At 37.6% G+C, this 23,792-nt stretch overlaps 1 protein-coding gene across 4 annotated transcripts; it reads right to left on the bottom strand.

The window, feature by feature from the left end:
• Window positions 1-309: 309 nt before the first annotated feature.
• Window positions 310-22,395, bottom strand: LOC103704656 (protein ARABIDILLO 1-like). Of its 4 annotated transcripts, XR_603658.3 has the most exons (13): window positions 20,534-22,392; window positions 20,287-20,445; window positions 20,125-20,205; window positions 19,904-20,035; window positions 13,588-13,715; window positions 13,104-13,191; window positions 10,517-10,611; window positions 8,287-8,350; window positions 6,453-6,628; window positions 2,905-3,126; window positions 2,095-2,179; window positions 1,027-1,427; window positions 310-668 (listed from the first exon to the last, which is right to left on the bottom strand). XR_603658.3 is itself a non-coding variant. In XM_008788038.4 (12 exons), exons 1-12 carry the CDS (start codon window positions 21,929-21,931, stop codon window positions 1,251-1,253), a joined length of 2,802 nt encoding a protein of 933 aa, XP_008786260.2. In that variant the 5' UTR covers window positions 21,932-22,393; the 3' UTR covers window positions 746-1,250. The 4 variants fall into 4 exon arrangements, 3 of the variants coding, with proteins under 3 accessions (XP_008786260.2, XP_008786259.2, XP_026659476.2); XM_008788038.4 differs by lacking the exon at window positions 310-668 and having other exon boundaries at window positions 746-1,427; window positions 2,095-2,176; window positions 20,534-22,393; XM_008788037.4 differs by lacking the exon at window positions 310-668 and having other exon boundaries at window positions 746-1,427.
• Between the last annotated feature and the right edge of the window lie 1,397 nt (window positions 22,396-23,792).

The raw sequence follows: 23,792 nt of genomic DNA, 5'->3' as shown, positions 1-23,792 counted from the left end.
AACCTTATTATGTGATATATTTTTATGCATCAAATTTATTTTAAACAAAATCTTAATGAAAGGGCTACTGGCCTGTTAATGTAGGTTATTTCACGCTCAATCTGTTAACACGTACCAGTATCACCTAAATCCTAGTACATCACGTAGTTATTTCTCTTTCATTAATAATGACAACATTTTCCATCTTTCATGAAATATTTAACCCCGAGGGAGCAAAGTAAGCTGTCCACCTCTCCCTTCTGGACCTCCAATCTTCCGTGAGAGAGTGTGGGTATAGTGATAGTAATGCAAGTATGCTCTCGTCACAGATAAAAAAATGTGGGTGGGTTAAATATTGCTCCTATCTTCATTTTTCACAATAATAACTGATCGAGTATTCCTGTAACCCCAGCAATCGTAAAGAAATACCGCTCTTGGACCACATGTTCATACGACATCATCAAGAGGGAGTAACACTAAACCTATAACCTACAGCTTCCCCCTCACCAAACCAAGTAAACCGGTAATCAACTACAACCAGCATCAGCACAAGTAGACCAGAACTTCAGCAATGGCATAGGCCAAGGAAAACGAACAGAAAGAATACAGCTTCCACTTTTCTGCTAACCAATCTTGGAAGATGATCAGTCTTGGAAACAAGGCATATAGACCAGAGATTTCCATGCTCCCTTGCATAAAAAGTTTGGGGAAATAAATCAGTAAATAAGTAAAAAGTTTGGTGAAAGAAAATCAGTAAAAACCATCGCAGGAAAAATTGAAATGTTGCCCAAAGGAGCCATAAATATATCGGTAGCATTTACAGTTGACATACTAAGACAGACCACGTTGTCCATAAACCTGAGTTTCATATGGTTTAATAAAATTATAACAAACACACTCATTAATGTTAGATACGTAAGTGCAAAATTTACAGATACTGGTTTTCTTGAACATCCAGCACCTTCTTCTACACTCCAAAAAATAGGAAAAATGCACCCACACTCTAATCATCACAGAAAAGCCAAGTCAGGCTAATTTATTAAATACCTGACTAACAAGCGCAAGCAAGCCCCACCTCAATTCTGTTTGTCAAGGGCCTAGGCCTCAGGATATCAACCGGAAAGCAAAGCTCCGTCAAGGAACAGAAGCTTCAGTAACCACGGAATCTGCATTTTCATAGAGCAGAATTCAAATGTGCACATCGTTTCAGGCTGATGCATGGGCAAAAGTGTTCGACTTGAATGCTGGAGAACAATTTCCTTATTCAAGCTTTATATTGAAGCTTCCAGCTGGTGGTGTTCAAGATTCCTGAGCACTATCCTCGCAAAAATTTTCGCTTCAATAGGAGCTGTTGCAGCTGCAGCAGCAGCACGTAGGACCCGTGCTGCCCCAGCTTTCTGCAAGAGGCCTGCATGGTGCACCGCATGCCTGCCTCCTGGAATGGTGAACTGCATTTACGAATAAATAGTAAATAAGATGGCGATACAATATTTGTCAGGGAAAAAAGTTGGACCAATTGTGTATTCAGTTGAAATAAGAATGGATATGGGCGACTTCAAATTATAATCTTCATAAAGGACTCTAAATAAATGAAAACTCTGCACAAAATTCCATATAAAAAATCAAGACTTCTGGAGAGTAAAGAAAAGGTAAAATTCCTAGAATAGAATATACTCTCTCATGGACAGTATTACAAAGATTTCACTTAAAGTTTCAAATTTCAAACTTCGACTTCTGTATAAGTTTTATGTAATGAATATAACACCAAATGAAGGCAAAGATTTAGCAAGCAATAGCGATCTTGTTGCTGTCACATTATACCAAGAGATGATTTAAGAAGGATCAAGTCACCATAAATAAATAATATTCCATGCAAATGAAGGATTTCCAAGCGATGGTAGCATTGATACCCAATTGCATCAATAACTTGACCTTAGATATTTTTAATTCTAATATATCTTGAAATATAAAGATATAAATACACGTGCTTATCAGGCTATAACATGGGGCAAGGAGGAAAATTTTAAATGGAAGGTTTGTTTATCTGCGGAAAAAAGCAAAATCACAAGCTGCTATATGACAAAAATAGGTGACAAGAATGACAGACAAATTTACCTGAAGAAGAGCAAAAGCTGCACAGGCTCGAAGAATGGATGATGGGTTTCGAAGCATGGCAACAAATCTCCCAATCTCGGCTCTACTGAAAAGCAGGTTAAGCAAAATTTTATGTTACATTAGGAAAGCTCTCCTTTTTCTTCATGAATATTAATATCATCCATATGAGGATCAAAGACAAAAAATGCAAATTAAGGTGGCACCTAATATACAGTACACAGGTACACATAGTTTGAGGAAACAACCCACAAATATCATCACTTGAAACTCTAGGTTCACAATAGATTAAGTCAAAGCAAGTTTGAAAAATGTACCACTATTGAAAAAATAAAAAACTTGAAAAGGGTAAACAACTGAGCTCATCATGTCTATGTGGGATTGACTTTATGGATCAATCAAAGTACAACCAATCAGAATTTGAGAATAAAACATAATACGTGCTAGTCTTGAATCCCAAGTCTATGAAGTTGTGCCCAATTTTTTGGACAAGCCTACCAAGAGATAGAGAGGCCCCACTATCAGGCCAGGAAAACTACCTCCCTGATTACACATTTTAAGTTCATGCAACCAGGAGCAACCCATCAAGGTTCCTATACAAAATTTTAGAAGGAAATTTTGTGAAAGGTAAATTTATACAATGTGCTTATATTACAAAAGATGGCATACCATTTCAGGAAAGGCACTTTTCTAGTATACAATCTCTAATACCAACTAGTGGCAACCTATATTCACATCATATGAACTGAATATTATTCATTCAGACTTCATTAGAACTTTGCATTTAGTAACAAAAAAGAAGATGTAATAAACCTGCATCTCAGATGTCCTGCTTCTTGTATGCGCGCTGCTTCAGCTATTTGTGCCAAGGCTGCAGGAGCCGAAGATGCTGCAGCCATGGAGAAGAGTTGTGGCTCTGAAAAAGTCAGCACAAAAGCTTCAATATGCTTCAATGCCATCCTTCTAGCACCATCAAAGTTAACACTCTTTGAAGCACCTTCTAATGAAGACCCAACCAATGCAACCTCATCCATTCTGTGAATAAAAAGTAAAATTTTAGAGAACAAGACAGCAACATCAAATAGTTCTACCAGAACTTCAGAAACACAAAGTATTAATGTGACACTAGATTTTGTACCAAAACAAGCTCAAAGAAAGAACTATAATTCACTTGGGACACGATTCAAACATCAGGAAAGAGGGGGAAATACTATTATCTTTCCTTTTTGTTTTTTTATTTTCATTCTTCTTAGCTTGGTCCGCAGCAATCTGTAGCATTTAAATTGTTTTTCTGTTCCAGCAAGAATATATGTCGCACTAATAATTGCACTAAATCAGATGCTTAATGCCAGCATTTCCTTATTCTACAAAACATGCTCTATCAACTTCACTGACAAGAATAATAATTGCACTAAATGGGATGTTCAAATGTGTCACATTTCTGTTCAAATGAAGCTTTTGGAGAATCAAGAAAGGAAAAATGAAGTACTTACAACAAGTATTTAAAAGGAAACAAGAAACAAATACACCATAACCAAGAGCTAGTCTCTATGCAGTTTGCGGACGGCATCCCTTAATGCATGCTAGTTTTGAATTTCCTATTGAACCACCCCTATTTAGGCATGGAAGAGTGTAGCAAGATTGAGAACATCAAAAATAGATCTATTCAAGGTGTTGTAGTACTTCCCTCTTGTCATGGTATGATTAGTATCAACTCCAGCCCTTGACCTTTCACCTCAAGATTATTGAAGTTGACACATAGTTTTCAAATTTCCTCTTGGACCACCCTATTTAGGCATGGAAGAGTAGCAACAATGAGAACATCAAGATTACATCTATTTGAGGAATCACAAGCATTCATCTTATCATAGAAAAATTAGTGTCATCTCCAGCCCTCCAACACATCTTTCATCTCAAGATTATTGATTTTTTTTTTTTTTTGAGTTTTGACAACAGGATGAAAGGTCTTGAACTGCCCTACAATTATGCAACCGAACTGCAGCTAGCAATGGAATACATCGTGTCTCAAAACTGCCTTTGACCTCTAGTTTGACATTCTACCCAGCAACTTCCCAAAGCCACCTTATTAAATACTATAATTTCAAATTTTTTGTAATTTAAACAGGGGTTCCTCTTTTGATGTTTATATCCTTTAAGTATTGAAGCTTAATCATGAGAACAAAAATAGTGTATCCAATTCCAATCAATGCCACTTTGATCTACCACTCAGAAGCAAAGTCCCAGCATTTCTAGTTCTCAAAGTCTATCTTGTGCTACATTCCCTGTTTCCTATTTTGTAGGGCAATGGTCAAAGGTCAATTTAGAAAGAACATATTGCAGCATGAGAAAGCAATCCTAATGACAAAAAACTACTTGAATCACAAATGACTGGACAAATTTGGTTTATCACCAAGGGTAAGATAATTTCAAGTGAACAATCAAAAAGTTACACATCCCTCTAGGGAGTAATAGCAACCCAGTAAGTTGCAAAGTCTGGGCATTCATTGAATATTAGCAACTAATGTAACATAGTATAGCAAGTTTTGTTCCTGATCAATCATGAGGAGACAGATCCTTCAAACGGAGGGTGAATATACTAGGCAGTCAACTGCCTATAAAACAAGGGTGTCCACAATGAAAACAAAATGGAAGTTCCATGATTTAAGTAAAGGGTTCATTCCAAATAAGACCCTCACTAAGTCCTACATAAACAAATACGGGAGACAGTTCTAACCAACCACCCTCCCAGATCAGAGCCATGACTTGGATTTAGGCAGCGCTGTAGTAGATCTATAGTCTGAAGCACTCACTGCTAATATGTGACCTCCACAAGCATGCTATAACTGGTGGGCAAATAGAAGATCAAAATAAAAAGAGGGGTCACCATTAGTGAATTTTGAAATCTGTCTAATTTTAAACGGCAACCCATCCAAGGCCTGGAAGAACATGGTAGACTAAAACCCGGACAACTATAGTTAGCCAAATTAGTCAAAACATTCCAAAAGATCATTAGTTATGTCCATTGACTGAAGATTTCTGACAAAAGGTTGCTATTTGCCTAAACTTAAGAGTGCAGTTGGCGAGGAAATAGACAGAAGAAACAAGTTGACACTTAAGTACTTGATACATGTGATTTCAGGCATATGGTGTGATGTCCCTGAAGACAACAAGAAAATACAGATTATCATCAATTCCCACAAGTTATTTGGTGCAGAATTAAGATAAGAAACCTGAGTCAACTGACCACTGAATACTTGCTCAGATGGTATCACCCCTTGCCGCTTGGGCAGGGGGGCAGGGGTTTGATTTCAGTAGGAGTCAGTCCTTTAGGTTGGAATTGGTATATGATAGAAAAGGAGGGATTAAACCCTCCTAATCTCAAAAAATAGAAAAGAGAAAAAGAAGAAAAAAGGAACCTGATTCAACTGCTGCAAAGAACATACTCGGCTTGCCTCCAATCACTGTCACAGGTGGCATAATACCTCGATTAGAATATTAATGAAACAAATGTCTTTATTTCTGAACAAAATGTTCTGCATAAAGCAACATCCCTCTATCCTCACAATCACGTGACAAATAATCATCCTAGTCAAGAAGAACGGACTCAAGGGACAGCAAGACAGATGCTATAATCTTACATTGCACATTTCATATATATAAAATATGACTTACCTTAGGACTTCTATTATTTTCACATTAGAATTTAGTATATCCAATCAAGAAGAAGAAAAATGAGTGATCTAGGAACAGGCAAATTTTGCTTAAATACATAATATGCATACCCCAAACAAGATTCTACCATGGACCATCGTACCGCCCCGAACCGCTAGATTCGGAGCATACAATACTGTACCGGATCGGAACCAGTACAAAACTCATATTCGGGTTGGTATAAGACCTGTATCGCCCCATGCCAAGACGAACCAAGGTACGTACCGACCCATACTGAGGCATACCAATATAAAAAGTAAGAAAATGGTTTGAGAGCTGTTTCGGTACGGAGTGCGCACCCTAGCTTATCGTACTAACTTATAGGTATGATACCTAGTATCAAGATTGCGAACCTTGGTTCTACCTACTAGCCATTTCTTGACCGCTGCGACAATATAGACAATTTAATTTCGAATGATCACCATGCTGAAGCAACAAAGTGGGGTCTTTTAAGTATTAATTCCATGCCTAACAAAATCAATTATCAAGCAACCTCTAATGTGAATATGTTGCATCAAAATCAATACGAGCAATTTATATCAGAAAATACTGGCTTAAATGATGGCCTAAATGAAATTGACACTCAAAAGTATGCCCCACTAGAAGCCCACAAACAAGATGTGCCTAGGATGAAATATACAATTTTGCACCTTCCATCAAACATGTAAGCAAGCGCCAATGCAGCCATAAAACGAGCCATTTTTGATCCTGATGATGCACAGAGGTGTACAAGGGCCGGAACTCCCCCCTCTTCAACTATGCGAAGAGCATTGCCAGAATTAAAAGCAAGATTCCAAAGTGCACCAGCAGCAGTCTCATGAACATCCTGTATAATAACAAAGTACAAACTCATCAATATGATCAATACTGTTGAAACACTATATTGTTACATTTATAGATTCTGCGTGCCAGCCTTTACTGATAAAGCTAAAAGCATTTCCAGGTATAGGCAAGATATGAATAATTCCATAGGTGTTCCTATTCAGTTTACACTCAGAAATAGGATGGGTCAAAAGTTGTCCACCAACAGTTAAAACATCACAATTGGATGTAGATAAATTGATTGCATAAACGATGGTCCCTCTTCTATTTATAGTTCGGCAATCAAGAATCAAAAATGTCTTCACATGGGACCATCTGCAATTTTAAGAACCATTAGCTTAATACAAAGGAATAAACATCTGCACAGGTTACATTTGCAGTACAACGTAAAGACAGGGCATGAAGCCAGGTGCATTCCAACAGATAGTTAAGGCATTCCTTCCTTGGATAAGCAAATATGATTGGCATAAATTCCCACTGGACCCATTACACCTACTCTAATGTGTGACAATCCATTACAGCTGCATGCCAAACACGATTTTTCCAAAGTTTATGCTACACAGATCAAACCATTGTAACATTTCAAATTTTATACTAGAAATTATGTGATTTAGTTGTCATACAAGTATATATATACAGCCATATGAAGTCATTAGACTGATAGATTTGTCCATTTGTATCTCAATAAGTAATGCAGATCCAATAATCAGGTGTGATTTCTATTGTTTATAAGTTGTCAATACAGAAAATTTATGTTGACCAACAAGTAGTATTGATCTAGATCCACAGAGATAAGAGACAATTAGCAGCAATATAAACATCAGTAATTCACTGAACTATGCAAAGTGCAAATTTATTAAGATGTAAATCAACCTCTGAACTTTACCAGATTAGCGACCCTACAACTTGCGTGTATGAACACTTGCAGTATGGAATTAGAAGGGAAAAAAAAAACTATTTTCAAATTCTAAGCAACAAGAAGCAAGCAGTAATGATAGAGGAGGACCAACATATATGATTTACTGTATGCAATGAATCACCAGCAACAAGGTTAATGAATGTTTATACACGAGACTGTAATGCTTAAATGACAAACTTGATTTTTGTTTATGCTGACCGCCATACTGTCGTGCTGATTATATAGATTGTATTTCTTCTCAGCATAAACAAGTGATAAGGTTTCAGCTGCACGCAATATATGGCACTTCCAGATGTAGCATCAGGCTTTATGAATTTTAGATATCTTAAACCATCATTATCATGCATTTTCCCAGCTATTTGGGATCATTTTTAATGTATTAAGATGCAAGTTTTCGGGATACCCTAAAGAATATTTCCCACCATCAAGCTTCCCAGCTATCTGGAGGGGCTTTAAGTCTCCTTTGCCAATGATTCTTGTAAAGGTTAACTCTAGTCCAGATTTTTGAGATATCGAACTAAATAATTATGCGTATAATCTGAAGCACGAAAGTAGAAAAGAAAAAAGACCCAACATAAAAGGTATCTAGATATCAAATATGACAGCTTTTAGAATCCTACCTTCGTATCCTAATAAGGTGAAGTGAAGCTTTATTTGTTGAGACTTGAGAACAATTAAAATCTTATGTTAAAAAAAAACTTCAAGCTTTCATTGGCTTTAAAACAAAACAAATCAAAACTTACTTCAGCATCTGACCGTGCCAATGTAATTAGAGGTGCAACACCACCTTCTCGTCCGATGGCAATGCTGAAAACCAAAAAAGTTGTGCATTAGCGATAAATCATATTAAAGAAAGATATAATAAAATAACTAATACAAGAGATCAGAAAATTTCAAATTTGAATTTATCAATTTAGCTCAAATGCTCAATTATTAGCCTATACAAGTATTTCTTTATGATAAACTGCTTCCATGATCATCAGTCAGTTTAGCAGAGTATTATCAAATGCAGTAATTTAAAAAAAAATAAAAAGCTTTAATTAGGTAAATTACTGTGGAAAGTATGGAGACATGATCATGACATTTATAACCTACAGAGAAAATAATTTTGAAATTTACCGGCTGTAAGCCAGCATCCCTATGTACTGAAATCATTTCTCCAGGTTATTATTTGGCTGGTAGGTTTTAAAAATTTGTTCACAAACTTCTAAGTTGGTGATGATAAAGGTATCTTCCGCTTTCTTTATTGAAATCCAATGATTGAATTTTTCTATGTGATAATGCAGAATTGGAGTGGTAGCTTAAATCCAAAGATTGAATCTCTTTGGTAAAACTTCTTTGGTACACCATGAAGCATAGAAGCTTACATGTCCAAGATGAAGACATTGAGAAGTTTTCCAACATTCTTAGACAACCATGAGATATCAGATTACTGAATTTGTACTTCTGGTCAAAAACTTACAGACTCATATAAGACAAATATGGCAATTACCTAGTAGAATGTCAATTTATGTTCGATAATTATTAAATGCAAGTGGCACAAACATTATTTAAGAAGTTTCTGGCTTATCTTAGACCCATAAAGCATTTAATGCCCACAAGATTCAGCAGATGCATGTTTCAGCATTATAAACTCTGGTATGCATATCCTAAATATTCACTTTAATATCATTTGATCCTTTTTTTACAAAATGATATTAAAATCTAGAAGGTGTTGCAGTTTCTTTTGATTTTATCATTAAAATCTAGAATGTTGGATTAGATGTTCCCATTAGGCATAAAACCAGAAAGATATACAAATAGTTGCATACAGAAAATGTCACATAAGTTGACACCATGATAAAGGGTGCATATGCAGCTACCATTTACTACAAAATACAAATACTGTATAGAAAACAGTAGATATATGCATGGAATAAAAGAATAATGTAGATAGACAACATGGCTTCCTTAAAATTTCAACTAGGCTGGATCATAACCATGAAAAAGAATGAACAACCATGCAACACACAAGTCCATTGGGCATGAAGAAATAATATCAATAAGCTAGAATAGCAGCATTGGTATGATTATGCATGTAGAAGTGCCAAAGGTGTAAAGGAGGAGCAATGGTGATGCTTGAGATACCTGTTAACCAAAGATAGTTACAAACCAAAGCATCAACATAGCTGACGAGTAAAAGTAGATGACGATCCATGTCCGCGTAAAGTAATCAAATTAGGGTTCACTATGGGAAGTTAGAACAACTAGTGCCAGCCATAATAGCAAGTTCAACCATAGAAGCAGTAAACTGAAATTTCTGCATCTTAAGTTCAATATTCCCAAGGGAATCATATGAACTTGAACTCGAAGATGATTTTCCACATTCATCCAGCATAGCATTTGCCAAAAACTTAATCAAATCCCTATGCCTTTCTCCTCAAATGTGAATGTTTTGAATCACCCATAGGTGGTGTAATCAGTATGCTAAAACACTTTGAGCTATTTAAAGGTTTATTAAACTTCAGTTGTTTCACTTGTTAATATTGTCCTTACAATTTAATAAACCTCTGTAAAACTATTACTTTCACCCAATTCATGCATCTTTCCCATCCATGAACAAAACTACTGCTAAGGAAACTTTCTTCCACTTTGAAGCGAACTCCAAGACTGATCAGGAAGTTTGGAGAAACATCTCGTAGCTAATGAATATATGTTCAAAAGACATGGTTATCTTATATAGTTGCCTTTCAGTGAAAATCAGGTTAATTTCTCAGTCACTTCAAAAGCTCCCCATTATTGTTATTTAACTTGGCACCTCATCTGTTATGGAGCTATTTTACTCAGGGTTAGTATGAAAATGTTTCACAATCTATCATCAATTGAAAAAATGATATCAATATGAAAGAATTCCATGATCAGTTCTCAATATTCTTACAATACTCACTAGGGAGCTGAAGCAGCTATTGCAATAAGCATGATGATAACGATTACCTATTAGCCTCTGATACTGACAATCCCCACAAAGCACCTGCAGCCCTCTCTTGGAGTCCTTGAGAAGCATTTGAACATCCTTGTGCAAGACCTACCTATATAATCAAACAAGACAATGATATTTAACTGTTCAAAAGGTTTAAACAGTAAAAGAAATATATAAAAACTACCCACATGAATGGAAAAAAGCCAAGGGGTTGACAATCTTTAGAGAGAGAAAGATATATCATATAAAGGTATAGGCTTTAAACCACCCTCTACCACAATTTTACCTCAGCAAGCCAATCAGTCAAGTTCCCTCGCTAATGTATACAAACAACTAACATGTTATATTACATGAAATTGAAACCTCAAGTTTCTCTAGCTATAATATCTAGATAAGCAAAAAGAGAGAAGCAGCAAGGGAGAGACCTATCTTTGATTAAGTTCAGCGAAGCACTTTGCGAAGTGCAAAGCAACTTTTATAAATTGATGAAATCAAAAAACAAACAGAAAAAAAAAAGGATCAAAGGAATCTTCCTGTACCAGCTCTTGATGCCAATTCTAACACCACTATCCTATATCCAATTTTGAAAAACAAGGATCCCAGCAAAAGCAGGTGTAAATACAGAGGATAGATTTTAGGGTCCAAACAGCTTAATACATATGTACGTACATACATACATATCGATGTATATATACACATGTATATAAATATTTACATATATAGGGCTCTGTTACATGAAAAAGGGTGAGATTTGAAAGACGTTAAATTCAAAAGTTAGCACGTAAATATCTTTATTGAAAATCTTGCAACCAAAGCAAAAGAAAAGCATCACAATAAGTCAAAGAGAACAAGCATTTTAGCCTAACAAGACAAGGCATATTAGCATGAAGATTTCAAAGGAGACACATGAAGAACCTGTCAAACACTCTCTTGAAGGGTTTGAGCCTCATCCAACCATACTAGTCAGGGCAAGGCTTTTTAAAATGCTCTCAGGCTTATATAATTTCGGGACTCAGGAATACCACAAAAGGGCTTATGTGAGTCACATACCACATGCCTCATGATACCATCTAAGAGAGGCACATGCGCTAGTCAACTATTTTCAATACCATTGAGAAAGAAGGGATGGTACCTATTTCTTTTTTGAATGACACTGCCAAGAAACTAGAGCAAAAAATTAGCTATGTTAGACTACCCTATTATGCCCTTTAAGCTCTCCACAGAGTCACAAACACTGTTAACTAGCAGCCCTTCAAGCTCTGTGCAAAAACATAAGCAAATAGAAATATCAAATGTGCCTAGGTGTTTTAGGATCTTATGCAGCCTACTTGGTTTGGGCACACTGCTCAAGCGAGTGCCCACATAGTTAGGGGTCCCAGCCTATGTGGCTTAAGGCTATGGCAGATCAAGTACGGATTACTGGGTTTGCTTAGGGATGAAAATGGGTAGCATATGGATTGGATATCAGGATATCCATATCCATGTCTTTTTTTATTTGGTGAATTCAGGTAGAGATACAGATATAATGGGATGCTAAAATTCATATTCATATTTGTTTAAACAGGGAAAGATATAAATTGTATAACAAAAGTATGGATAGAATCAGAGATATAAATGCAGATATAAATCAGATAGTTAAAGTTTATGAACCACCAAATGAAAGCTATCTCTATATGGAAGATAAATTAAGTTAATGTTATATTAATATTGTCAATTATTTCCCTAAAAAGTATATAAAAGCTATATAACATTAAGTAGGATTGTAAACAAAATTAGATATTTTGATACAGTTCAGATAATTGTCTATCCATATTCATATTCATTTTTCTTTGATAGATATTGATATGGATATGGATATTAGTTAGATGCTCAAATTTGTATCCATGGCCGGATCGATATGGATATAAAAACGGATCAGGCCGAATATTATAGACTCCTCTTCCACCCCTAGGTTTGCTCCAGTACTAGGTTTGGTCAAGGTGTTATGGAAAGGAAGGTCAAGGAATTATTCTACCTTTCTGCTTCTACTCATGGAGAAAAGACAAGTTAATACTTCATACACATGCACATATATGTGTGTTATGTAGAGAGAGAGAGAGAGAGAGAGACTGAGAGAAATGAATAAAAGAACAATCAGTGCCAAGTCTTGCAGTATCGATATTGGTATCTATACTGGTACCTCATAAATTCAATAAGGTAGCGTCCAAGTACCTTATCAATAGGGTAAAGTATGGCTAGTACAGACCCATATGTGCTGGTACTCAACTCATTGAGTAGCGCTATCATATCGAGTAATCCGTGAGCAATAGATCACCACAAACATTTTCCCTTCTTTCCCTTTTCTTTTTTCTGCAAGTTTTTCCACTTTTTTATTCTAAAATAGTTTTTTCTTCTTTTGTTTTTGAACAAGATGCATAGCTTTATAAACAAATACTATGACAAAGCACAAGTTATTATAATAATCTCAAAGCTCAAAATGAAATCACATTCATATAGTATACATAACTTTCGCAAAAGCAAGACTGCATAGCACATAAACAATGGATATTGAACAAGTGCTCATGTCAAAATAAATAAGTAAATGAAATAAAAAGGACGTACCAAGGCTTCAACCCCACCAGCTGCAGCAATTGCTTCTCGGTTTCTATCATCAAAAGATAAGTTCCACAAAGCACCAGCAGCTTCTTGTCTGGTTAATTTTATGAATGGAAGTGAATATTGACTTAATTTCTTGACATGCATAAATAATATGCAAGTAAAAAAAAAGAAAACGAAGTTTAAGCATGAAGCACATGTCATTCAACAATATTAATAAACAAATTATCTTCAAGTAAGAGAAGTTTCAATTCATCTCTATCAAATGGTGATGGAAGTTGCCGCAACTGTTTAGTGTTCACAAGTAAAGGAACAAGAAAAGAAGTTGCCCTTTCAGATTTAATGTTATTGTGATGGCAAATCAAGCCAATCTTCCACATTAAACAAGATTTAACATCAAAGCAAAATGCATTAGTTTGTTGGAGCTGACAAATCCTCAATTAAAAAAGGATGGTAATATATCACAATTACTTTCTAAAAGAACAATTACCTTACACCTTCATTTTGAGAACAAGTTAGCTGCACCAATGCCTCAAGTGCACCTGCCTCTTGACCAACGGCAGCATTATTACTGTTGCTATCTCCATGAGCAGCCAGATTAGCTAAAGCTCGAGCAGCCTGGAGAGTAGAGAGGAGAATGAGGAAAAGGACAAATAAGCAGCACTGCAGCAGAGAATCATGTACTACTAAAAGGGATGAGTTCAAACTAAGTGGGAAAGAGGGAGATTCTCACAGACAAAGCTTGCAAGAAATTTTCATATAAAGAGCATCTAAATCATTAACTTAATGCCATCCACTCCCAACATTAAATTACCAAATTGCTGCAAAAACTCCAACTTGATGTTGGTCATATTCTAAGCGTGTAAGCACAAAGAGACTTGGAGGACAATTTCTAATGGAATGTAATTTCAGAATAACATTTCTGCTTAAACTAAAATCTGAAAGAAACATGAATTAGTACATGTTCCGTTCTCCATACACCTGTGCTTGAACAAGAACCCATGTGAATCACTTCAATGGCGAATGAATAAAGGTTTTATGCTCAGTTGATATCTCAGCCAAGATATCAGTTTGTATCATTCTCAAGCAGTCATCATATGATTCAACCTATATCTCACTCCCCATTATATCAGCCAAAATGAATCGATATGAATTTTCCTACACTGTTTTTTATTTCAGAATTGTAAGTTACTTTTTTAGAATATTAAATATTCAAATGAATAACGCTAATACCAGCCAAGATACCAATATCTCAGTTCCTACAATTTTAATTAAGATCTCAGAAATCCCAGTTCTTTCTCAATTTCCTTAATATTCCATCTCAGCCCAGATAACAAGAAGATCTTAATCCATCTTAGAGTATCAGCCTCCTACCAACATACCCGAGATCTCTGTAATTAAATAGCTTGGATAAATATATGAATCAAGATAGACAAAAGTAACATTGAAATAGAAAAAAGGACAATAAAGGTGAAAACACATGCTCTTTCTTTATGTGCATACATGTGTAAAGTGGTTGTCAGCAAGCAAGTCTTAAAAAAGTGCAATTCAAGCAAAACTGGAAAGGGACAGGGGAGGCGAGCACAGACACCTAATAATTATCAAGGAGATAAATATGTAAGCACAAAATACAAAAAGGTTGCAATAGTGAAAATTTCACGGTGCCCTAGAGTGGCATTTGCCAACAATGACCGAAATCCAAACTACTGAGTGGCAAAAAAGAATCAGCCTAACTAAGCTCAACAACTATAAAATTCTTCAGATTCTTTCTAATACAAACTTTCTAACAAACAAAATGTGAAAAAGACACCAAAGAACTATATATTTCTTGCAATGCAAATGACATGATGTAGCTAAAGGAGTTGCCTCCCGCTTGATTTCCAAATAAAGATTGATTGGCCAAATAAAGTACTAGTTAGTTACACACATCCAACAAATAAAGGATTGTCTTGCCAGATGAAGTGCTTGATTATCCAACGAGCCAAACAAAATCCAGTAACAAGCCTTCCAGCTGCCCTAGGATTCATGAACCAAAGTCAAGAAGAAGAAATGATGACCATTTTTTCTGAAGAACCATCAATAATGTCAGGAATTACAGCTTTGTCATTTTGCATATGCAAATGATGTTCCTTGGCAGAAGTTTGGCTTTCAAGTTTTTCTTAATTTATTTTGGAATTTAAAGGCCTCCAAGAACTCCAAGATTGGCAGTTAAAAAATAAAACAAAAGAAGCTGTATAAGCACCTCCTTTTCTACATAGTTGAATAAGACACCAGTCCAGAGTGATCAGTTCTCAACCTTCTCTTCTTTCGTCCTGGTGTAACCCAAGGTTCTTTTCCAAGGGCATGATGCATTAAGAGCTTTATATCAAGACGTGAAAAAGACATTGGTGCAAATAAGGACACCCTAAAGGGTATGAGAATTTAAAAGAGAAAGAAGGAAAAAGCAGAAAGTAGGGACATGATCTCTGAAGCAACCACTCCATTTCCATTTCCACTTGTCCAACCAAAAATTTATCTATATGTTTCATTTTAACTTTGAATTTTTTTCCACATTTAGAAGCTAAAAGACTTCCAGCAATAAACCATTTCTGCATCAAACCTTATAAGATATCAGATAAAAACACTGGAACATCTAGAACAAAGCTACACCAAAAGTTCTCTAGTTGCATATCAAATATCAGCTCGTCTGCAAAAAGGTCAATAACGTGAATAATTTAGAGGAAAGCTAGAGGGCCATGCCTAGCTTTCCCACGCCTATGACCACACGACAGAAAACCAGACTCTCCAGTCTCACAAGTAAACAAGAATTGTTATCCCAAATATACCCTTTATGTCTATGCTGCAACTTCCCTCTCCCATCTCATCTCTCTCCTCCATCTCTCTCCTCTCTTTCAGATGAAACCACCTGAGGGGAGCAAGCAAACCCATCTCTACCCTATCCTAACCGCCCCCTCTATCCTGCATTATTATCTCTTAACCCCTCTCTTACAGAACTCCTTAGATCCTTATACTCTATCCCCTTATCTCTCTTCACATATATCTCCAAAAGGTTCAGGACAGGCATCCATTGGTGCTGTGGACGTGATTTGAGGACTCCTCATAGAAACATGGACAGGAGGGGCAACACAGAAGCATAGACAAGAACGGTGGACAAATGGTAACCACCATGGGCAACCACCACAAGACAAAAGTATGTCGCACATAGAATAGCATAGAGCAATGGTGAATTTCAGATTGCCACGAAATTTGTAGCAGAATGATCAGAAAAGAGACTGAGCATCACTATTGATTCAACGATATGTCACCAAATACGTAAGACTTATATACAAGGTTTTCCTCTTTTTTTCATTCAAGCTACCACGATTATCATTCCTCAAGAAGTAGAAACTTTTTAAAAAAGAAAAGAAAAATAATAATTTCTTCTACCATGCCTGCTGCTCTACTTACAATATCAAAAAACAAAATCTCTTTTTCCATGAAAGACATAACAAGAGGGGCACAATAGACGTGGAATGATTCAGAGATATAGAGGTAAAGGGGATAGAGAGAAACAAGTAGATGAGCAATTGAGATCGACATAGATGGGAACCAAGTTCAAGAGGGTAGTATGGGAAATATATTTTCTTCATTTACTCCGAGATATGGTGGAAACTGGACCTTAGCCCCATGAATTCCGACCTAAAATTAGCCAGTCCCCACATGTGGCAATAGGCATGGGAAAGCTAGGATGTGGCTACCTAGCACTTTCCTTAATAGTTTATGATCTTCGTCAAGCACCAAATTACCTCCAGTATTGTCTTTTTAACAAACTAATGTGATACCATCAACAACTTACCACAAAAATCAATGTCAATAAGACATAAAGGACACTTAAATAGACCTCTTACCTGTTCTTACAAATATGAGCCAGCTAAAATATTCCCTAAAACCGCAAATGATTGACTTAATGGCATATCCAACGAACTTCAAAAGAAGAAGAATTTACACATACTACTCTACTAGGCTCAAGACATTTAGTAATAACTGCCCAAAATCTAAATCCATGCTTCTTATATAAACTGCCCATGAACGAAAGCATTAACATCTTCTAACTCATCTCCTTGACTGACCTTGTTTTACATCGACAGATCTGAGCATTCCTTTTCAAAATTATACGTCCAAATGATTATATTCTTCGATTCTGCTTTCTTCAACATGCAAAAGTTGGTCCCTCTAGAGACAACAAGCATTTCTCACTCTTACTGGAAAGCAAGTTCCCATATTTGTAAGTCATTTACTGCATGAAGTTGAAGTATCATGTGATGGCGTTGTGCTAGCTTCGCACTAGCAAGGTATGTACGTGTTGTTACTTGGTTAAGGCCTAAGCCTAACACACATCTAACCCCTAGGAATTTTTGGTGTAGCGGTTAGGATCATATCATCTGGTGTTAGAGCCAACTCCGCAACTAAAGGGATGGGAGAGGAGAGTTGCACTAAGTGAGTCGCCCATATAAAGGGCTATTTAGTGACTAGAGTGCAACTACCATACTGAAAGGACTACCCGATTGTGCTAGAGTGAAAGGTATCACATGGCAAAGGAATATTCAGATCTGAATGACAACTGTCAAAGAGTGGGCCACCAAAGACATTATTGTAGAGCATGGTGGTCTGTATGCACCTAGTTAAGACCAAGCCTAATGTGTCTCCAATGCCTAAGCATTTTTGCTGTAATGGTTGGGTTGCAACAAGCCATGTTGTGCTAGTACTTGGCATGCATAGACATGCAATAGCACTACAACATGCGGAGCAGTGGCACACAGTTGTGCTGCATGCACTAGTAAGGCATCGGTATGCTAGTTTGTGCCAACCAAAGCATGGTAGACATTTTATCTATGATCTGCTGTCCTTTTTCCAACAAAATTTGGCTGAAAAGCAACCAATTATCAACTGTTTTAGACATAACTTGTTTTCACAACCAATGGCACCAATGAAGTACATTCTATACATGTTGAACACAGCTGATTTCTATGTTAAGAAGCATCAAGATTCCAAAATGCTTTGCTAGTTTAATTTATAATACAACTTCAAAGAAATATATAAAGGAATCGATAAAAAAAAAAAAACAACAACAACCCGAAGCCTCACTTTCAACTCTTGTCATCTTCTTCATCCACTTTGATCTCCATCACTGGATGCATTTTAATAGCTATCTAGCTTCCAAAATTTCAAGTATCTTGTAGCTAATCTACAACTTTAAGCTCCATGACACTCTCTTCTCATCTCTTGTGAAGTGCACAAGGACTTGCATGCCAACCACCAAATAAAGGAGTTCGAAAAGAACACACTTAAAAAGAATGTCATAGTAAAATAGTGAAAACTTTGTCCATAGTAAGACGAATAGGTTCTTAAAACCTTGTCTTAATATAATTCCACAATTTTTGAAAGAATTGCCTGGCGACAAGTCAAATTCTAAGTTTACTGAGTTCTTTAGGAATTCCTTGAGGCATAGTCCTTTATTTTAACATATCACCACCCAGTTCCTCCGTTGTCAAGATGCTTGTATTAAGAAGCAACCTGCCAGTTTTTGACTAAACATGCCATGTCATTCGAACCATATATCATCATAATGGGCATGACATTCAATTTTCCCTCCTTTAATAGTTGTGACCACTTCTCACTGTAGAAAATTTAAAGATTTTCACCCCTAAATTGGTTCCAAGATCTGATGTTAGTATGGTTACAAGTTCAATATATAGCATATTTTTCAAGTAAACACACTCCAATTTCCCAGAATCATTTACCTAATGGAAGGATGGAGCTTCCATGCAGTAATCAAGTTGACAAGAATCTTATGTTAAATTTCAAGCAATTTATCAGAAGAATGACAACTGTCTACATGCCAAATATGAAGTACTGCAAACACCAAATTAGTTTGCGTTCATGTTGTTGCCAATACCGGTTAGTTATTGCTTAATTATGGGCTAAATATCAAATATAGAACAGCGCACTAAATTACAAAACAATGAGAAGATCATGAAGGACGGAAAGAGGAAGACGCCCCTGCGCGAGCTGCAATCAAACTAAAGGGCGTTAGCTAGGCATAAGGGACGTGTTAGCGCTTTACTAATATAATATATAGGGCTTTTCTCGCTTGTTTAGTAAAGTCAAGTTTTTGCTTCGTTTCCATAAAGAGGACGGAACATCAAATATATGAAACACTAAATATAAAGATTTTGACCCTTATTGTCATAAATGAAAGGAGAATTTTTCGTTGTCAAAAATGTAAAAATTTTGACTTTTACATTGGCGCTACAATATTCAGTTCCTATGGTTATCAGCTCGATATAGAGCATGTTTTTGAAGTAAGGACAACTCCAACATCCTAAAGACATTTGCCTTAATGCGGCTGCACAACAGTTAAATTAATAAATAATATATGTTAAATTTAAAGCAATTTACGAGAATAATAACAACTGTATACAGAAAATCTATATTCCAAATATTGATGACTAGAAGTACCAAATTAATTTGGATTGGTGTTGTTGCCAATACCTGCTAGTTTATTGCTCATTTTACAGCCCAAATGTCAAATACACAACAGTGCACTAAATTGTGGGACAAGGAGAAAGATCTAGAATGAAACAGATCAAATAAATGAATCAATTGACCTAAAAGAAATTTAGATTTTTTTTAAATCTTCTACATTTTGCCTACCTTTATTATGTGGATACAAGCCTCGAAGATGCAGTACAATACTGTTTAACGAAAAAAAAGAGAGGATAAAGTGGGCCACTAAGACTAAGGAATAAGGATAAAGTCAGTGATACCTGTTCTTGTACTCCCTCAACCTTGCACCACCGAGCAAGCATTACCAAAGCTTGGACACCACCAGCCACTGCAACCTCCAGACTGCATTTGTCATCGGCAGCCAAATTTGCAAGGGCACCAGCAGCACGTTCCTGTTTAAGAATAAATACAAGAAGGCAGGACTTGAGAACATTATCTTCTACTCTAGATAAACCAACCATCACATAAGCACTGGTCATACCAGAACTCCATCTATTCCAGAGTACCATTTGAAAATAAGATCCACCAAAGCTTTTACCCCACCAGCCTCGGCAATGGCCGCCTGAAACAAATCCAATAAATTAGTAACACATACACCAAGAATGAAAGGTAGTCCTTGCAGCAGAATGAACAGAATGCAAACCTTGTGCTCTTCTCCCACGGAAAGGTTCCAGAGCCCTCCAGCAGCCTCTTCAGCAACCAACCTGTTCATGGATCTCGCCAGATCTGCAAGAATACTGATACCCCCTTCATCAGCAACTGCTTTCGCAACTTTGGTATTTACCGACAAGTTTGCAATGGCCTGGACATTGAAAAGGACCCTTATGTGCAGCTGATAAATCAAGCTACAATATCTGCTAATAATGAGATGGATCAACACAAAATCCAACCTTTGCAGCTTCAGACTGTATGCCCTCCCGGCAAGACTTTGCAAGCTCCAAAAGCAAAGGTATCCCACCATTCCGCATCACCGCCTCTGCCCTCGCTGGGTCAACTGCTGCATTATCATCATCAATGACCACAAATGTAGCAAGCCCAGTCGCCGCTCTCTCTTGCACGTCCGCCTGTGAACTCTTCACCAGGCTCAGCAACAAAGCAGCACCTTGCCTTAACCAAAACTCATCAATGCCATGTGGGTTAGTCTCTGCTATACGAAGCAGTGATTGCGACAGGATCCACTCAATCCAGATCATGATATCATTCAGGTTCTTGTCCTTGTTTTCCCAACTCCTCCATTCCCCGAAGATACCCCGCTCCTTAACCACAGTGCCCTTGAACAAAGAAGCAATCCCTTTGAATATATCACTGAAAAGGCCAAGCAGCACTTTGCCCTTGGTATTGGTAAATGCTGCGGGGTTGTGATTCACTTCCTCCTCGAGTGCGACACAGTTGAGAGCGCACAACACCTTCAAGCTTTTGGACAGGGAGATAAGCCTCGATACGGCACTCGGGGAGACGTCCGTCCTTGAAACATCCAGACCGATCAAGTTTGGGAGCTTGCTCCAGGCAAGGGAGGCCGTAGCCCACTTCAAGTTCCGTGACCCTGCAACGGATAAGAATCTTAGGGACACCACCTTCCCAAGAGCACTCTCATCGATGCTCCCACAATCCAAGAAGGCTATCTCATCCAACTGCGGGCAATGCCGCGCGAAGGCTCCCACTGCCTCTCCGTCAACCTCCCGGATGCCGGAGAGGCGCAGCCTCCTTAACCTCGTGCAGCACATGGCGACATGACGGATAGCATCACTGGTGATTCTCTCGCACGGGTCGGGGCCGATCTGGAGGCTCTCAAGGGCTTCGTGGCGGGCAGCAATCACCGACAGGGTGGCGTCGGTGATGTCGCGGCAGTAGTCCCCTGCGATCTCCTGCAGGCCGCGGGCCTGGAGGTTCATGACGGCGGCGGCAGCATCAGCGCCCCGGAAGCGAAGGCGACGGAGGTGGGAGCACCGGCCGGCGAGGGCGGCGGCGGTGTCAGGGCCGCAGCGGTGGGCACGGAGGTCGAGAGCGGTCCAAAGGCAGGGGGAGGAGCCGAGGAGGCGCCAGGTGCGGCACGTGGAAGCGAGGCTGGCGCGGTCCCGGTAGTTGAGGCAGGAGAAGAGCTGGACCACGGTGTCGTCGGCGAGGCAAGTCCAGTCCACGGCGGCCACCCCAGCACCGTCGCCTCCGCCGCCGCCGCCGCCAGGGCGGAGGATCTCGCAATCCTCGGCGGCCTCAGGGAAGACCGGGGAGATGACGACCTTCTCCTTGTCCTTGGACTGCACGCCGCGCCTCCTCACCCTCCGGCTCATGGCGGCAAAACCCTAATTCGGGACCAAGAGGCGGAAAGAAGATTTGGCGAGCTCCAACGATCTCTAATTCAACAATTCGACGGATTTCTACGAAAACTTTTGAGGGTTTTCATTTGTTTGTACAGGTGAACTCTCTAGGGTTTGTTGGGAGATTGATGGAGGACAAAAAGAATGGAAGAAACGAGGGTTTTTGCGGAAATTGCAGATGGCGTTCTTGAGCTGAGGGATTCGCACGGGCGCTTCGATTTATTTTTATTTTTATTTTTTTATCGTTTGGTTTTAATCCTATAAGGAAGGGGAAGTCTATAAGTGAAGGAGGGCGAGGAGCGGAAGAGGGGAAGGGATGGAGAAGGTGGGAGGGATTGGGGTGGGGCGGCGAGGGGATGAAAATGGAACCTCGTAACCATGGATCCGCGTCTCTTCTCCCCCTTGGGTTTCTCTGCTCCAGGAGGAGGAAGAGAAAAAAAAAAGCCGTCTACATATATATATATATATATATATATATATATATATATAGATATATATATATATATATATATATATATATATAGATAGATAGATATAGATATAGGAAGGGTGGCAATGGATCTGTATAAGTGGATCCAAAATTATGGAATTTGAGACCCAATTATAGACATTTGGAACACAAAAAATGGAGATAGGACCAATAAATTCAAATTTGGTAGTAGTCACGAAATTATTGGCTGGGTGCTAGTTCATGCATGATGCATGTGAATATTTTTATTTTATGATATTATTTGATAAATATCTAAATAAGTTGAATTACTATTATGAGTTATAAAAGCTGGCAAATACTTATAACATAGAATGAGGATTAAGCTTGGTGTATTTGTAACATCTAGTTTGAATTGGTTTCATTATTTAGCACCTGAATGGCATAAACTTTATATACAACATAAAATTTTTATTACCAACAAATATAATTTGTACCGTGCGTTTTAACGGCGCTAGCATATACTTATAAAATCTTTGTCCCCATTTACTGTATTTTATTATTATTATCTATAATAAATAAATTATATTTATCACAATTTTTATTTTTTACATCTATTTTGTTTTTTTTGTCATGCAAATTTTATTTTTCACCTTTAGTTATGATATTTTTTTCTTAAAATAGTGCTTTATACATGCACACACTCATACATACATTGGCATATATATGCATGCATGCGTACACAAATATATATATATATACATATATACGTGCCACACTAATCCTCTATCTCTTTTTTTTTCCACTTAATAATATCCTAAAGCTCGCAGGCCAGGCTTGCGAGGGTGGAGGAAAGATATTTTCAAAAAAAAAAAAAAAGCGCTTTAAGTTGCACAAGATTTGCCCTTTGCATCAAAATAAAAATTTTTTTGGAGAAACTCCGGAACATTTGTAATAACCCCAAATTTTTTTTTTTTTTTTAATATATAAAAAGGGATAGAATAGTCCTTTAAAATTGATATAAGGGGTAAAATTGGAAGGAATCAAAAGATAATGGTATAGTTGTAGATGCATTGAAGTGGTAAGGGTAAAATTGGAAGGAATCAAAAGTTAATGGCATAACGGTAGATATGTTGAAGTGTTAGGGGCAAAATGGGAATTTAATAATATTAAACAAAGGGTGAATAGTGTTTTGATGTGATTTAATTGGAGGGTTTGAGCTGGTGAAACCGAGAGAAAGAGGGAGGGGGTTCTCAGGCGTGAAACAGAGAAGAAGAAGAAAAAGAAGAAGAAGAAAGAAGAAGAGGAAGAAGATTCGAGGAGGAAAGAGATCCCGGTTGTACTTCCAGCTGAAGGGAAAAACGTAGATCTCCTTCTCCTCTACGCAAGGACCTCGATTTCCAAAAA

Source organism: Phoenix dactylifera, chromosome 5, assembly GCF_009389715.1.
Source record: "Phoenix dactylifera cultivar Barhee BC4 chromosome 5, palm_55x_up_171113_PBpolish2nd_filt_p, whole genome shotgun sequence".
In the NCBI taxonomy this organism is placed as follows: Eukaryota; Viridiplantae; Streptophyta; class Magnoliopsida; order Arecales; family Arecaceae; genus Phoenix; species Phoenix dactylifera.
The sequence above is the reverse complement of the archived record's forward strand: the minus strand, read 5'-3'. Positions and strand labels throughout refer to the sequence as shown.